The sequence below is a fragment of the Diplotaxodon limnothrissa genome, linkage group LG6, assembly GCF_057381915.1.
Source record: "Diplotaxodon limnothrissa isolate DT_005_m linkage group LG6, D_limnothrissa_male_GT1.1, whole genome shotgun sequence".
Classification (NCBI taxonomy): domain Eukaryota; kingdom Metazoa; phylum Chordata; class Actinopteri; order Cichliformes; family Cichlidae; genus Diplotaxodon; species Diplotaxodon limnothrissa.
The window spans coordinates 43968133-43984885 of record NC_140601.1 but is presented as its reverse complement, the minus strand read 5'-3'; the positions used below and the strand labels follow the sequence as shown (position 1 = coordinate 43984885).

General features: G+C 44.4%; 1 protein-coding gene across 1 annotated transcript; it reads left to right on the top strand.

Moving 5' to 3' along the window:
• Window positions 1–780: 780 nt before the first annotated feature.
• LOC146631350 (NLR family CARD domain-containing protein 3-like) lies at window positions 781–16447 on the top strand. The gene is made up of 7 exons (XM_085356670.1): window positions 781–1072; window positions 5209–7063; window positions 7258–7431; window positions 9066–9239; window positions 9344–9517; window positions 14420–14595; window positions 16104–16447. The coding sequence occupies exons 1-7, from the start codon at window positions 781–783 to the stop codon at window positions 16445–16447; spliced, it is 3189 nt and encodes a 1062-aa protein (XP_085212796.1).
• The last annotated feature ends 306 nt before the right edge of the window (window positions 16448–16753 follow it).

The window sequence follows — 16753 nt, the reverse complement described above, 5'->3', positions numbered from 1 at the left end:
GTATACATATGTATACATATATATACATATGTATACATATGTATATATATGTATATATACATATGTATACATATATATACATATGTATACATATGTATATATATACATATGTATACATATACACATGTATATATATACATATGTATATGTATACATATGTATACATATGTATATATATACATATCTATATACATATGTATGTATATAGATATGTATATATATACATATGTATACATATGTATACATATGTATATATATACACATATCTATATATATACATATGTATACATATGTATGTATATAGATATGTATATATATACATATGTATACATATGTATACATATGTATATATATACATATGTATACATATGTATATATATACATATGTATACATATGTATATCAGAATCAGAATCAGAAACTTTATTGTCATTGTCATGAGAACAACGAAATTAAATATATACTGACGTCGTGATGTCATGACGTAATCGGAGCACTAGGTGCGGTGACTCCCAAGCTAGGCGAGTGGCTCCAGCAGATCCCGGGAACAACATCGGAGATCTCTGTCCAGAAGAGCGCAGTCCTGGGAACAGCTATGATACTGCAGGACCCTCAAGCTCCCAGGCCTCTGGTAGAGGACCCGAGCTGGAAGGATTGACCGCCCACAGGGGCGAGTGGGGAATTATATATACACATACATATACATACACACACACTTTATCACAACAACAGTTGAATTGAATTGAATTGACTTTTATTGTCTGACTATCAGGGAGCTCTCATGACGTCAGTCGACCTCTTGGACATTCTGGAGGAGTTGACAGGAAAGGAGTTTGATGACTTTAAGTGGTTCCTGCAGCAGGACAGCTGCCTGGAAGGCCTTCCATCAATCAAAGCATGTCAGCTGGAAAAAGCAGAAAGGCGGGACACCGTGACTCTGATGGTACAGATCTACAGACTTCCAGGAGCTGTGGAGGTGACCAGAAAGGTTCTAGAAAGGATCAGCAGGAATGACCTGTTGCAGAGCTTGTCTTCTCTCTCACACACACAGGCTCCTCTTCATCACCCTGAAGGTAAACTTGGAATTTTGGGTATTTAAGGAAGTCTTGAAAGACATAACTGAGCCAACTTTATTTATAGAGCACATTAAAAACAGCAACCACTGCCCAAAGTGCTGGACACACATGATAAATTTAGACAATAATATTAAGGGTTTTGGTAAAAAGTTTACAAAGAAAATCTTTACTTGTCCTACTGCTATCTCACTTCCACTATAACTGCTAACTGAGGGAGGGGAGGAAGAACATTAGAACATTATATATGATATATACATTAGGTGAGTGTGCAGTAGTAGCATGTATGCAGCAAGCAGGTGAATTCTGTACATTAAGTGAATTAAATAAGAATAGACAATCTGACTATTTTACAGAATCTGAACATATCTAAAATGAAAGGAATTTGAAATGTACATTGTGCCGGTGTGTTTAGAGTGTCTGGAAGAGAGTCCTGTCTCAGCCACTTATGGATGATGTGAGAGGGTGTGTGTGTGTGTGTGTGTGTGTGTGTGTGTGTGTGTGTGTGTGTGTGTGTGTGTGTGTGTGTGGGAGTGAGGGCACGGATGGCTTGGGGATAGAAGCTCCTCTTGAGTCTCTCTGTCCTTGCCCAGAAGATGTGGAACCTTCTACCAGATTGCAGAAGTTGGAACAGTTTGTTGCCAGGATGGGACGGGTCCTTCAGTATCTGCGCTGCTCTAGTCCGGCATCTCCTGGTGTAGGTGTCCTGAAGCGGGGGGAGAGCAATCCTGCAGCAGCGTTCTGCTGTACGGATCACTCTCTGGAGAGCTTTTTGGTCCTTCACACAGCTGTTCCCAAACCACGATGTCATGTTCTGTGTGAGGATGCTCTCCACAGCACCTGTATAGAAAGTCCTGAGGATCTTTGGAGAGACCCTGAACTTCCTCAGTTGTCGTAGGTGATACAGGCGCTGCCTAGCCTTTTTGGTCTGGACGTGAATGTGGGCAGCCCATGTCAGGTCTGAGGAGATGTGGACACCGAGATACTTGAAGGACTGCACCCTCTCCACTGGAGCTCCATTGATGATGATGGGCTTGTAGTCTCTGTGCTGACTCCTTCTGAAGTCCACCACCAGCTCCTTGGTCTTGCTGACGTTCAGCTGGAGGTGGTTGTCCTGGCACCACGATGCCAGATTCTTCACTTCATCCATGTAGGCCGCCTCATCGTTGTTGGAGATGGCACCCAACACCACTGTGTCGTCAGCAAACTTCACAATGGTGTTGGAGCCATGGGTGGCCACACAGTCTGAAGTGTAGAGGGAGTAGAGCAGTGGCGAGAGGACACATCCCTGAGGTGCTCCTGTGTTGATGGTGATGCTGTTGGAGAAGCACCTGCCCACCCTCACCACCTGAGTTCTGCCAGTGAGGAAGTCCAACACCCATGCACACAGACGGCTGTTAAGTCCCAGATCCCTCAGCTTTGTGAACAGTCTGCAGGGCACTATTGTGTTAAACGCTGAACTGTAATCAACAAACAGCATTCGCACATAGTTACCCTGTGTGAAGCTTCTACTCCTCCTCAGTGGAGAGTGTGCTCTCCTCCTGCCTCGTGTTTGGTACTCAGGGGCCACAACTGAAAACAGGAAGGCTGCACAGGGGTCATTAACAACTCCCAAATAACTTACTGGCTGCCCTCTGCCACCCCTGGAGGCCATCTCCAGATCCTCCTGTCTCAGGAAAACCAGGGGCATCACAGGCGAGCCCCGCCCACCACCTATTTGACCCGCTGCCCTCTCAGGCCAGTCAGGTCCCATACCTCCAGACTCACCAACAGCTTCTTCCCCTGGGCCAGTCAGACTGCTAACAAACACTATCCTCCACCCACCACCCCAACAATCCCGACTCTAGAGTCTTTTCTTTGCACTACTTCCAAGCATTTGTTCTCCAGTGTGTGACTTTCTCTTGTTTGTTATTTATTCCTGCTGTCTACTATTCGTATTTTATTCTGGCACAGTCAGTGGAGAGCACCCAACACCGAAGAGAGGCATGAAAGCTGAAGAGTCCGCCTCCCATTTTACTTTTAAATATCCTGCCATGGTAAGCTGTGTGACAGGCAGGATGACGCACCCCTTAATTTTGCGGACGGATTGGCCCAGGTTCGGTAAATTAATTGGACTGTGTGTCAGTATGCAATCGCGGCCGGTAGGGACATGCGAGGTCTGTGTGGTGCTCAGCAGAGGAGTCAGTGGGGCCTTCTCGGGAGACCCCATCGGCTCCAGTTACACTCATTACCATTAATGGAGGTCCTGAGCGCATTGGCATGGACCTCATCGGGCCATTTCACACGGCTATCGCTTTGTGTTAGTTCTGGTGGATTTGCAAGGCAATATCCACAAACAGTGCCACTGCACACCATTTCTGCTAAGTGTGGCACAGGTGCTATTTCAGGTCATCTCTTGAGTCGGTATCCTGAAAAAGATACTGACTGACCAAAGAACTTCATAGATGTCTAGCTTTACGAATTGTAGGGCATTAAGCCTACCACCCTCAGTATGATGGGCTGGTGGAGCGGCTGAATAAGACCTTAATGTCCATGATTCGGAAGTTCGTTCACGAAGATGAACGCAACTGGGATCGTTGGTTGGACTCCAGATTCCACCATTCCTGCCTCCCTTCATTTGTGATGACCATTGCACACAGGTGTGGATGTGGATGTTGTGGATGTTGCTGCATTGCAACAGCATTTTGCAAATGTGTTCTCCCCCTTACCCAGCTGTATGACTGTTATGGTGCATCAATTTGACAAGCGGCCTGGCGTGATGGTCCGTTCACGACCCTACAGGTTACTGGAGCACAGAAGACAAATCATGCAAAGGGAATTGGCGGAGGTTTTGAAGCTGGGAGTAATAGAAGAGTCACACATCGCTTGGTGTAGCCCCATAGTTCTGGTAGTGAAGAAAGATGGATCTATATGGTTCTGCATAGACTATCGCAAGGTGAATGAGGTGTCACAGTTTGATGCTTATCCCATGCCGATGCTGGATTTAACCGATGGCTACTGGCAGATTGCCTGGTCTGCAGAGTCAAAGTAAAAAAGGGCCTTCTCTACTCTTTACGGTTTGTACCAGTTCGTTACACTAATGTTCGGCTTGTTCGGAGCCCCTGCCACCTTCCAGCGTCTCAGAGACCGGTTGCTGCGTCCTTATGCTGCATATGCTGCAGCCGACCTAGAAGACATCATCATCAATAGTGACACTTGGGCGGAGCATATGCAGCGGGTGGTAGTGGTCCTGGAGTCTCTGAGGCAGGTGGGGTTCACGGCCAACCCGAAAAAGTGTGTGGTTGGACGGAGGGACGTATAGTTTCTGGGGTACCAATTGGGTTGTGAGCATGTGCAGCCACAGATGGATTAAACAGCAGCTATTGCATCCTGTCCGCGTCTCAAGACCGGCTAGGCCAGATGGCTCCCCGGCACAAATTGGGCGGTGGGGGGGTGGCACTGTGTGGTTGGTGGCTCAGCTGCAGGGGAGGAGTGGAGCAGCAGGTTCATGGTTTGGTGTCAGGGAGGCTGGTTTTGCACAGCCAGTGAGCATTTTGCATTCCCTATTTCAGTAGCAACCAGGCCTGGAGAGGAGGCTGCTGCTGGAGGAGAGCACTGGAGCCAGGGCAGCGTGCACTGGAAGGTCCCAAAAGGTGACATAAAGCAGATTGTGTGATAACAATAAAAAAACACAAACCACAGTTACGGAGTTGTGTCAGGTCCTTCTGAGATCACAGAAGTATTTTATGAGGATGGTCAGAGGGCAGAGGGGAGAATACACAAGTAAACTGCTGTTGCAATGCAGCAACATCTGCTGCGTGGGCTTTAATTGTCACAAGGAAGTGAGGCCACCTCATAATGAGCATTACCTGCTTGCTGTGTGACAACATAGGTTCCTTACACCTAGCAAGTAGTTTCATCCAGAGGGCTGGATCCAGGGCCAGGGATTCACTAAATTCAGTAACCTGAGGACATTTTAACTCTGGCTTAACATTTTTTTTTTTAATTTTTACCAGTGCTGTTGTATTATTGATCTTCCTCTGAACAATGAAAGCTTAACTTTATGGAACTTTTTGTTTACTGCTTCCAACAACAACATGGGTATTCGTGAAATAAACACAGCACACTTTGTATTTTTCCCCTCATGTTTGATACAGATGTGGTGGTTCCAGTACCAGAGCCTCGCCCCATCAAGTTTTTCCAGCAAATACTTCAATCAAACTTCCAGGACAAGTTTATGTGCACCCAAGAAGGTTGGACAGAAGATAAACAGCGTCTGGTTGATATCTACACAGAGCTGTACATCACAGCTGGGTATGATGTACATATCAACACACAGCATGAGATCCAGCAGATTGACAAAGTATGGAAGCCAGCAGAGCCAGAGAAACCTATTAGACCCACAGACATGTTCAAACATCCTTCAGGAGACTACAGACCCATCAAAACAGTGATGACCAATGGAATCGCAGGAATTGGAAAAACTTTCCTTGTTCACAAGTTTGTTTTGGACTGGGCTGAACAAAGGTCCAATCAAGATGTGCATCTGATTTTCCCCTTCACCTTCCGTCAGCTGAATCCTCTGAAGGGAGAAAAGTTCAGTTTGGCAGAGCTCATTCATGAATGCATCCCAGAAACTGTAGGCATCCCACAGGAGGCTCTTAATTACATCTTTACAGATGTTCAGTCATCAGGAATCACCAACTATGACAAGAGTAAATTCAAACTTCTGTTTGTGTTTGATGGGCTGGATGAGAGCCGCCTTCATCTCGACCTTCATTCTGAAGACATTCGCTCTGTCGATGTAACAAAGGCAGCTAAAACAGATGTCCTGCTGAGGAAACTCATCAATGGGAAACTGCTACGCTCTGCTCGCATCTGGGTAACCACACGGCCTGCAGCGGCCAATCAGATCCCTCGAGAGTTTATCAGCAGTACAACAGAGGTCAGGGGGTTCACCGACCAACAGAAAGAGGACTACTTCAGGAAGAGAGTCAAAGGTAAGGAGGAGGCTGACAAACTCATCTCCCATATCGTGACATCACGAAGCCTCCACATCATGTGCCACATCCCAGTCTTCTGCTGGATCACTGCAACAGTTCTGGAGGATGTGTTGAAAACCAGAGAGGGAGGAGAGCTGCCCAAGACTCTGACTGAGATGTACGCAGAGTTCCTGGTGTTTCAGATTGATCGGACAAAAGAAAAGTATGGCCCAGAGAAGAGCATTCAATACATTAAGTCATTAGCAAAACTGGCCTTTGAGCAGCTGGAAAAGGGCAACCTGATCTTCTATGAGAAGGATCTGAGAGAGAGCGGCATTGATTTCAGCGAAGCCTCGGTGTGCTCAGGAGTGTTCACAGAGATCTTCAAAGAAGATCGAGGAAGGAAAGGGAAAGACAAGATGTTCAGCTTCGTCCATCTGAGCGTTCAGGAGTTTCTGGCTGCTCTTTATGTGAGGATGTCGCTTATAAATAGCAACAAAAATGTGATGCTTTCACCACCACTGTCTCTGAAAATTCTTCGACTGCTTTTCAGTAAAATATCTTCAAAGAAGATCAACAAAATTTCGATTGACAGGGCCTTACAGAGTTCAAACGGACACCTGGACTTGTTCCTTCGCTTCCTCTTGGGTCTTTCACTGCAGACCAATCAGGATAAACTACAGAGCCTACTGAAAAAAACAGACTGTCGGTCAAAAACCAACCAGAAAACAATCCAGTATATCAAGGAGAAGCTCAGTGAGAATCTGTCTCCAGAGAGAAACATTAATCTTCTCCACTGCCTGAATGAACTAAATGATCGTTCTTTAATAGAGGAAATCCAACAGTATCTAAGTTCAGGAAGCCTCTCCACATATGAACTTTCTCCAGCTCAGTGGTCAGCTTTGGTCTTCATCTTACTGTCATCAGAAGAACATCTGCATGTTTTTGACCTGAAGAAATATTCTGCTTCTGCTTCAGAAGAAGCTTTTTTGAGGCTTTTGCCAGTGGTCAAAGCCTCCACCAAAGCTCTGTAGGTGCACAGATAACCAGATATTGCAATGGCATCACAGGTGCTAGTTTTTGTTAAATTATTTAAATTATGTAAAACTAATAGTCATCATATCTCATGAGGAAATTTGTTCAAACAATAATATAATTATTCATTTTATAATTACTACAGTAGTTTTTTATAGCATATAAACAGCATCACTATTTCCTCTACAGATTGAGTGGCTGTAATCTGTCAGAGAGAAGCTGTGAAGCTTTGTCTTCAGTTCTCAGTTCCCAGTCCTCCAATCTGAGAGAACTGGACTTGAGTAACAACAGTTTGCAGGGATTGGGTCTGAAGTTGCTCTCTGCAATACTGGAGACTCCTCACTGTACACTACAGAGCCTCAGGTAAGCTGAAATGTTGTATTATAATGCTGCAGTGGATTATGTTCCATGTTTATCATTTATCATCATTGTTTGTTTATACTTTAACTCATAAACACAACTGTATAGGAATTAATGCTGTCTGACTGCAAACAGGTGGACAGTGGTTTGTATCATATCTATCTAATAGACTCCAGTTTGTGCATGTAAATGGAGAGTCCTCTTCACACACTGAGGTTAATTATGGAGTTCCACAGGGTTCAGTGCTAGGACCAATTCTGTTTACATTATACATGCTTCCCTTAGGCAGCATCATTAGAAGACATAGCATACATTTACACTGCTATGCAGATGACACCCAGCTCTATCTGTCCATGAAGCCAGATAACACACACCAATTAGTTAAACTGCAGGAATGTCTTAAAGACATAAAGACCTGGATGGCCGCTAACTTTCTGCTTCTTAATTCAGATCAAACTGAGGTTATTGTACTCGGCCCTGAAAAGCTTAGAAATATGGTATCTAAGCAGATTCTTACTCTGGATGGCATTACCTTGGCCTCCAGTAACGCTGTGAGGAACCTTGGAATCATTTTTGACCAGGACATGTCCTTCAATGCACATATTAAACAAATATGTAAGACTGCGTTCTTCCATTTGCACAACATCTCTAAAGTTAGAAATATCCTGTCTCAGAGTGACGCTGAAAAACTAGTTCATGCATTTATTACTTCCAGGCTGGACGACTGTAATGCATTATTATCAGGATGTCCTAAAAACTCCCTGAAAAGCCTTCAGCTAATCCAAAATGCTGCAGCAAGAGTCCTGACAGGGACTAGAAAGAGAGAGCAGATTTCTCCTGTTTTGGCTTCCCTTCATTGGCTTCCTGTTAAGTCCAGAATTGAATTCAAAATCCTGCTCCTCACATACAAGGTCTTAAATAATCAGGCCCCTTCTTATCTTAATGACCTTGTAGTACCATATCACCCTATTAGAGCACTTCGCTCTCGCTCTGCAGGCCTACTTGTTGTTCCTAGAGTATTTAAAAGTAGAATGGGAGGGAGAGCCTTCAGTTTTCAGGCCCCTCTTCTGTGGAACCAGCTTCCAGTTTGGATTCAGGAGACAGACACTATCTCTACTTTCAGGATTAGGCTTAAAACTTTCCTTTTTGCTAAAGCATATAGTTAGGGCTGGACCAGGTGACCCTGAATCCTCCCTTAGTTATGCTGCAATAGACATGGGCTGCCGGGGGATTCCCATGATGCATTGAGTTTTTCCTTCCAGTCACCTTTCTCACTTACTATGTATTAACAGACCTCTCTGCATTGAATCATATCTGTTATTAACCTCTGTCTCTCTTCCACAGCATGTCTTTATCCTGTCTTCCTTCTCTCACCCCAACCGGTCGCAGCAGATGGCCGCCCCTCCCTGAGCCTGGTTCTGCCGGAGGTTTCTTCCTGTTAAAAGGGAGTTTTTCCTTCCCACTGTTGCCAAAGTGCTTGCTCATAGGGGGTCATATGATTGTTGGGTTTTTCTCTGTATCTATGAAGCGCCTTGAGGCGACTTATGTTGTGATTTGGCGCTATATAAATAAAATTGAATTGAATTGAATTGAATTAAATGCAAGTATATTTATTGCTGTTCGTTGCTTTCTGTCAGGTTGAATCAAACCAATCTCACAGCAAAATGCTGCCAGGACTTCTCACTATTTCTCAACTCCCAGTTCTCCAGTCTGAGAGACCTGGACCTGAGTAACAATGACCTGAAGGATTCAGGAGTGAGTCTACTCTCTGCTGGAATGGTTCATCATCACTTTAACCTACAGACGCTCAGGTCAGATCACATTGTGAAATATCTATGTAGTGCTCTGTTGCACTATTTGTACTTACCTTGATTATAAAAACTAAGGCTACAAGAAATTTTGTTTTTTTCATCAGGTTGAATCAAACTGGTCTTACAGAGAAATGCTGCCACCAATTGTCGTTGGTACTCAGCTCCCAGGTGTTAAGTCTGAGAATGCTGGACGTGAGTAACAACGATCTGCGCGATTTAGGCGTGAAGCTACTCTCTGCTGGACTGAAGGATTCTGACTGTGCACTAGAGACTCTCAAGTAAGAAGATTACCCCTTGCAAACAGGAGGAAACTGTCATTGTTTTTATATATTGCTCCAGAACTATGTTTGGCAAAATCGGCTCATTTTGTTACTCTAAAACAGTACAAGAGTTGACTTCAGCCTTCACAATACCTTCTAAGATTATTTGAGAAGATTGTTTTAAAATATAGCTCTAATCCATTCACTAATAACTGTGGCAAAGGACATCTAACCCCTAACTGCTAACTATTTTCTTTGTAAGTTTGCATCTTTGCAAACTTTCAATACCTATGAGAGTGCTTTGGTTAACCACTAAATTGCCTTGCTGAGTCACAGCAGTTACAGTAGCTCTTCCATGCTTTGTTGCTTTGTTATTTGTCACTTCTTTTTTACTCCTGGGATTTTCATTTTTTTGTTATTTTAGAGTCCAGTGTTTACACACAAGACTAAATTACGGTACTGAGCATGTCAGTGATACTACATGGAACAGCACTTGTTATCATTGACGAGCTACAGAGGAGACAACTGGGCTGAGAGATGAGTTAGCTCCGGAGCTGGTGATGAGAGAGATGAGGAAATATAAGCTGACCATTCCACTGTCATTATGTGATGTCCTTGGACAATATGAAGGATGACCTCAGAGAACTTATTAAGACCCAGAAAATACTAAATGTTAAGTATGATGGGTTTCACAGAAAGGTTTTTAGGAGGGATGTCGATTTGAATAGTAAGAATAAAAAACATGTAGAAAGTGCACTGAAGACATCCTATGTCAGATTTCACCTGGATTAACAAGGTCTGTGTCAGGTGCAGAGGAACTAGGATACATTGACGAGAAGTGGAACAAGAATCCATAAGTGAACAAGGGATGAGAATGGGGACCTGTTGGAATGGAAAGTAATTCCAGCTCAAAGGGTTACATGAAGTGGATGTGGATCCTATGGACACCCATTCTTTGACACCCAACATTTGGACCAATGGCAAAACAACTGGTAGTTTAGTGTTCCTTAGAGATTGATGATGTACAACACAAGTGCTACGGCAAGGGGGTGCCATCAGGTCGTCATCATCCCCACCCTCCTAGATTGGGTGACATTCTTGAGATGCTTGGCTACAACTTGAACAGCCAAAATCAAGATAGCACAGAAGTTCGTGGCAGAAAGTTGTGATTAAGAAATGGGTGACTAAGAAGCACAGAAAGCTGGCCATACCTGAGGCCTTGGGAACTGCTAAGCAAAGACTCACAGCTACCCATTTGAAGAGGTATATGAGAACGTTGGAAGCCAGGAGAATAAACCAACTGTTCTCCACTGATGTGTAGTGTCAATGGCAGGAAAACAATTTGAGAGCAGCCCCACCAAAGTTGGAGACTGAGGAATACTAGAAGACCATATGGGAGAAGACTCAACTTATAACAACAATGTTCAATGGCTAGTGGATCTAAGAGCAGACCATATCAATCTCCCTGAACAGGATCCAGTAACCATCACAGTGGGAGACATCCAAGAAAGAGTCTCAAGTATGAAGAGATGGACAGTACCAGCCCTTGACATGACGCTAACAGCATTCCACATGTGTCTAGCAGCACAAATATACCTGCTGCTAATGGATGAGACACACCCAGAATGGCTAACTGATAGCCCTAATCCTCAAGGATTATCAGGAGGGAAAAGTCCCATCCTGCCTCAGCTCCTGTACTAGAATTATATAAGATCAACAGGAACCTTAGGCCACCTTCAAGCAAATTACACCACAAAGTGAGAGATTTACCAAAGAGATGCTTTGTCCTTACTGCTGTTATGCATAGGCCTGAACCACCTCAGCCAGATCGTTGACAAGAGAGGCTACGGATACCGACTACAGAATGGAGCAATTGTTAGCCACCTCCTCTCTTTGGATGACATCAAGCTGAATGCCAGGACTGGAGAAGACATCGACTGATTCATACCACTAGGATGTAGAGCAGCGACATCAGAATGTCATTTAGATTAGAGAAGTGTAGTCGGATAGTAACAAAGAGAGGGAAGGTAGTCAGAAGTGAGGAGATTACATTACCAGATAGTAAGGACAGTCACAAGTACCTGGGGCACCACAGGCAAATTGGAACCGTGAAGAGGTCTCTAGGAAAGCTGCAACCACCAAGTACCTGCAGAGGGTCAGGCAAGTCCTGAGGAGTCAGCTGAATGTAACTAAGAAGTTAAGGAAGTCCAGACACTTTTCTTTCCAAGCTCCTTAGACTACGATGACCTGGAGGACCGAGAACCTTCACAGACACAAGAGGAAAAAGAACAGTAGCCATCATGGAAAAACAGCACAGAGGCACTAATCATGGCAGCACAGGAATAACCTCTGAGCACACTGACAACACCAGGCAAGACCCCAGGTGGAGGCTATGTAAAGATACCCCTGAGACAATCCAGCACATAACAGCAGGGTATGAGAACGCCATAACCAAGTCGCTGGTATAGCATATAGGAACATCTGTGTCGAGTATGGCCTGGACGTCCCGAGGTTGAATCGGGATATGCCCCCTAGAGTGGTTGAGAATGACTGAGCTGAGATCCTGTGGGACGTCCCGAGACAGACAAAAGGGTGACAGCTATCCAACGGGACACAGTAGTTGTTAATACATTTAGCTATAATGAGTCATACATAACAAATTTCCCACGTGTGGGACTAATAAAGGTTATCTTATAGCAACATTAGGGAGGAACATGAGAAGCTGAGAGACGAGCTGGAGAAGATGTGGAGGGTGAAGGTAACAGTGGTCCCAGTGGTAATCAGAGCATTAGGTGCAGGGACCCCCAAGCTAGGTGAGTGGCTCCAGCAGATCCAGGAACAACATCTGAGATCTCTGTCCAGAAAAGCATAGCCCTAGGAACAACAAAATAAAGCAAAACAATGCTCCCTCACCCTGCTCACTGCTCAGTTAACACACAATGACACACCTGAGTATTTACTCAGGCTACAATAACTTTGGACACTTGATTCAGTAAAAGCACTGCGCACATCATGTTCTTTCCTCCCCACGCTCTCATAACCTGTATATATTTCTTAATTTCAAATGTGTATTCTATATCTGTATTTAGTTATTGTACAGGGTGGGCATTTATATGGATACACCGTAATAACATGGGAATGGTTGGTGATATTAAAGTCCTGTTTGTGGCACATTAGTATATGTGAGGGGGCAAACTCCTCAAGATGGGTGGTGACCATGGTGGCCATTTAGAAGTCGGCCATCTTGGATACAACTTTTGTTTTTTCAATAGGAAGAGGGTCATGTGACACATCAGACTTATTGGTAATGTCACAAGAACAACAATGGTGTGCTTGGTTTCAACGTAACTTTATTCTTTCATGAGTTATTTACAAGTTTCTGACCACTTATAAAATGTGTTCAATGTGCTGCCGATTGTGTTGGATTGTCAATGCAACCCTCTTCTCCCACTCTGCACACACTGATAGCAACACCGCAGGAGAAATGCCAGCACAGCCATCCAGTATCCGTAGTTTCAGGTGCTGCACATCTCGTATCTTCACACCATAGACAATTGCCTTCAGATGACCCCAAAGATAAAAGTCTAAGGGGGTCAGATCGGGAGACCTTGGGGGCCATTCAACTGGCCCATGACGACCAATCCACTTTCCAGGAAACTGTTCATCTAGGAATGCTCAGACCTGGCACCCATAATGTGGTGGTGCACCATCTTGCTGGAAAAACTCAGGGAACGTGCCAGCTTCAGTGCATAAAGAGGGAAACACATCATCATGTAACAATTTCAAATATCCAGTGGCCTTGAGGTTTCCATTGATGAAGAATGGACCCACTATCATTGTACCCCATATACCACACCAAACCATCACTTTTGTTGTTCCAGCAGTCTTGGAGGGATCCATCCAATGTGGGTTAGTGTCAGACCAATAGCGGTGGTTTTGTTTGTTAACTTCACCATTCACATAAAAGTTTGCCTCATCACTGAACAAAATCTTCTGCGTGAACTGAGGGTCCTGTTCCAATTTCTGTTTTGCCCATTCTGCAAATTCTGTGCGCCGATCTGGGTCATCCTCGCTGAGATGCTGCAGTAGCTGGAGTTTGTAAGGGTTCCATTTGTGAGTAGCTAACATCCGCCAAAGGGATGTTCGACTAATGCCACTCTTAGCAAATCCAACACTGAACCAGTTTCACGAAACTTAGCAAGCAGTTTGCTAACTGTAGCATGGGAGATGGGTGGTCTCGTAGGGTGTCTTGCACTGAAATCTGCTGCAATGACCCGGTTACTGCGTTCACCAGATATCAACACAATTTCGATCCTCACGTGTTAACCTCTTCGACATGTCAATGGCTGTGAACAAAGAGAAACTTGTAAATAATAAGAATAAAGAATAAAGTTACGTTGAAACCAAGCACACCATTGTTTTTCTTGTGACATTACCAATAAGTCTGATGTGTCACATGGCCCTCTTCCTATTGAAAAAACAAAAGTTGTATCCAAGATGGCCGACTTCTAAATGGCCACCATGGTCACCACCCATCTTGAGGAGTTTGCCCCCTCACATATACTAATGTGCCACAAACAGGACTTTAATATCACCAACCATTCCCATGTTATTACGGTGTATCCATATAAATGCCCACCCTGTATATTCATGTTGTGTGCATTTATTTTGATATACAATCCACTTATTATATATTATGTAAATATATAGAGAAAAAATCCTATCCTTTAGTTCTGTATTAGCATTTTCACCATTATACTAAGACAAACTCATACACAGATACTCCTTTCATTATTTTTTATATTTTTAAGTTGCAACAAAATAACGATTGAAAAATAAAAGCTAAGATAGTGTGTGTGTGTGTGTGTGTGTGTGTGTGTGTGTGTGTGTGTGTGTGTGTGTGTGTGTGTCTGTCTCCAGGCTGTCAGGCTGCCAGATCACAGAGGAGGGCTGTACTTCTCTGGCCTCATCTCTGAATTCCAATCCTTCCCATCTGAGAGATCCTCAGTGGAGACTTGAAACTCTCTGGTATGAACAGCACACTGGCAGGCTGACGCCTTTCAACTCACCGTCTGCTCCAACAGTGCAGACTGACAGTAAACTGATGAGCTGAGTCCCTGTCCTCACTCATTACATTAATTTCAGTCATGTTTTCAACACTGCTGCAAAATAACTGAGAAGGTTAGTTATCAGCTTACATAGTTACTCACTACCTCGGTACTTGGTATTATTATTAATAACAATAATAATAATAATAGTACATTCTATTTAAGAAAGCGCCTTTCAAAACACTCAAGGACACTGTACACAAGCAATAACAGGAACAAACATAATAAGGATAAAACGTTGAGCAAATAAATAAAATAAATTAAAGTAGCAGGATGGACAAATGTATGTGGAATAGGCTAATGTGAACAGGTGAGTTTTGAGTCTGGATTTAAAAAGAGGGAGGGAAGTGATGTTTCTTATCTCAGGAGAAAGGGATGATGGGGGGCAGAGCAGCAGAAAGCCTTGCGCCCCACGGTGGCTAGCTGGGGGAAGGGACGGAAAGAGAAAGAGAGGAGGAGGATGTGAGACATGGAGAAGGGATGGTGAGCTGAACCAGGTCAGAGAGGTATGAAGGCGAGAGATGATGGATAGCCTTGAACGTGTACAAAAGTATCTTGAAATTGATGCGGTATTTAACTGGAAGCCAGTGAAGCTGCTGCAGAGCAGGAGTGATGTGGTGCATAGAAGGAGTCCTGGTGATGATACGAGCAGCAGAGTTCTGGACACGCTGAAGCTGATGGATAGATTTTTGACTAAGATCAAAAACTCTCCTCTCCTCTGTCTTCATTATTCTCAATGCAAATGACTTTACTTCCCAGCAGCAGTAACACCAAGATACTTACTGTTACTGACAGAAGTCCAGCAGTCTCCTGTCGGGCGACGTGTTTGGCTACAGCTAAAGCTAAAGGCTTGTGCTTTTTCTCCTTTTCAGTTTCATGCAGCTGATGAATTTTTGACATTATTGTGCTTCTTGTTGGAGACTTGTGAAATGCATCTTGAGAGGCAACTTGCAACACCTTTGTAAAGCCTGTGTCCTCAACAATATTAATAGATCTGCAGTTTGTTGCAATTCACTTGGTAATTATGTCAGTCAGTTTGTCCGAGGTAGACTTACTGAGTTCCCGACGCTCTATGAGGGGACGCGCTAGCCAAAGTGCTAGCAGCATCTCTGACTAATGTAAGCTCCGCGTTAATGTTTTAATGGTAAATGGCCTGTATTTGTATAGCGCTTTTACTAGTCCCCTCTAGGGACCCCAAAGCGCTTTACACACCCAGTCATCCACACATTCACACACTGGTGGAGGCAGCTACAGTTGTAGCCACAGCTGCCCTGGGGCAGACTGACAGAAGCGAGGCTGCCATATTGCACCATCGGCCCTTCTGGCCACCACCAGTAGGCAACGGGTGAAGTGTCTTGCCCAAGGACACAACGACCGAGACTGTCCAAGCCGGGGCTCGAACCGGCAACCTTCCGATTACGAGGCGAACTCCCAACTCTTGAGCCACGATCGCCCTAAGCTGAGAATACATAAAGTATTGTGCACAATGTGGGAAGGAGTGATTGACATAGCAGTGAGTTACATAGCAGTGAGTTACAGAGAAAACAGAAACACTTTCCAGAGGGTTCGGTTTGGAGACAATAACTACTCGTGGAGTCTAAGGTGCTCTCATGTTGGGTTCTATGCAATGCACAATAACAGAGGAACACGCGTCTCCTCCTCCTCTGTCCTCGACAGAATAGCAGTGTACGTGGACTGGCCTGCTGGCATGCTGTCCTTCTACAGAATCTCCTCTGACTCACTGATCCACCTCCACACCTTCAACACCACATTCACTGAACCTGTGTATCCTGGGTTCTGGTTGTCCAATCACTCCTCGGTGTCTCTGTGTTCTCTGTAGCAGGGAGATCCTCCAGTGAGGACACGCACTGACACACATGAACAGATGTTTATTATTCTTTTCTCGTCTGGTAGTTTAGACCGATCCGAGTCTGGTTAAGTCCTCAGACATCGGAGAAAGCCCTGGCTTGCACTGAACACTTGTCGGCACTTGGTGGCGCCACAGCGAATGTAATCGCTAGAATGGACCGGATGGATGGACTGATGGTGAATAATACAGACGACCTGTGACATTCTGCATCATAAACATGTTCATTTCATCAGATTACTGGCCTGCTTCTGTGGTTCTGAGTTTAGATGTAAATGT

Excerpts from the sequence above, each read along its gene's own strand:
- LOC146631350 (XM_085356670.1), top strand. The coding sequence starts at position 781 with ATGACGTCAGTCGACCTCTTGGACATTCTGGAGGAGTTGACAGGAAAG. Across the intron at positions 1,073-5,208 it reads TCCTCTTCATCACCCTGAAG|ATGTGGTGGTTCCAGTACCA; the intron begins GTAAACTTGGAA and ends TGTTTGATACAG. Across the intron at positions 9,240-9,343 it reads TTTAACCTACAGACGCTCAG|GTTGAATCAAACTGGTCTTA; the intron begins GTCAGATCACAT and ends TTTTTTCATCAG.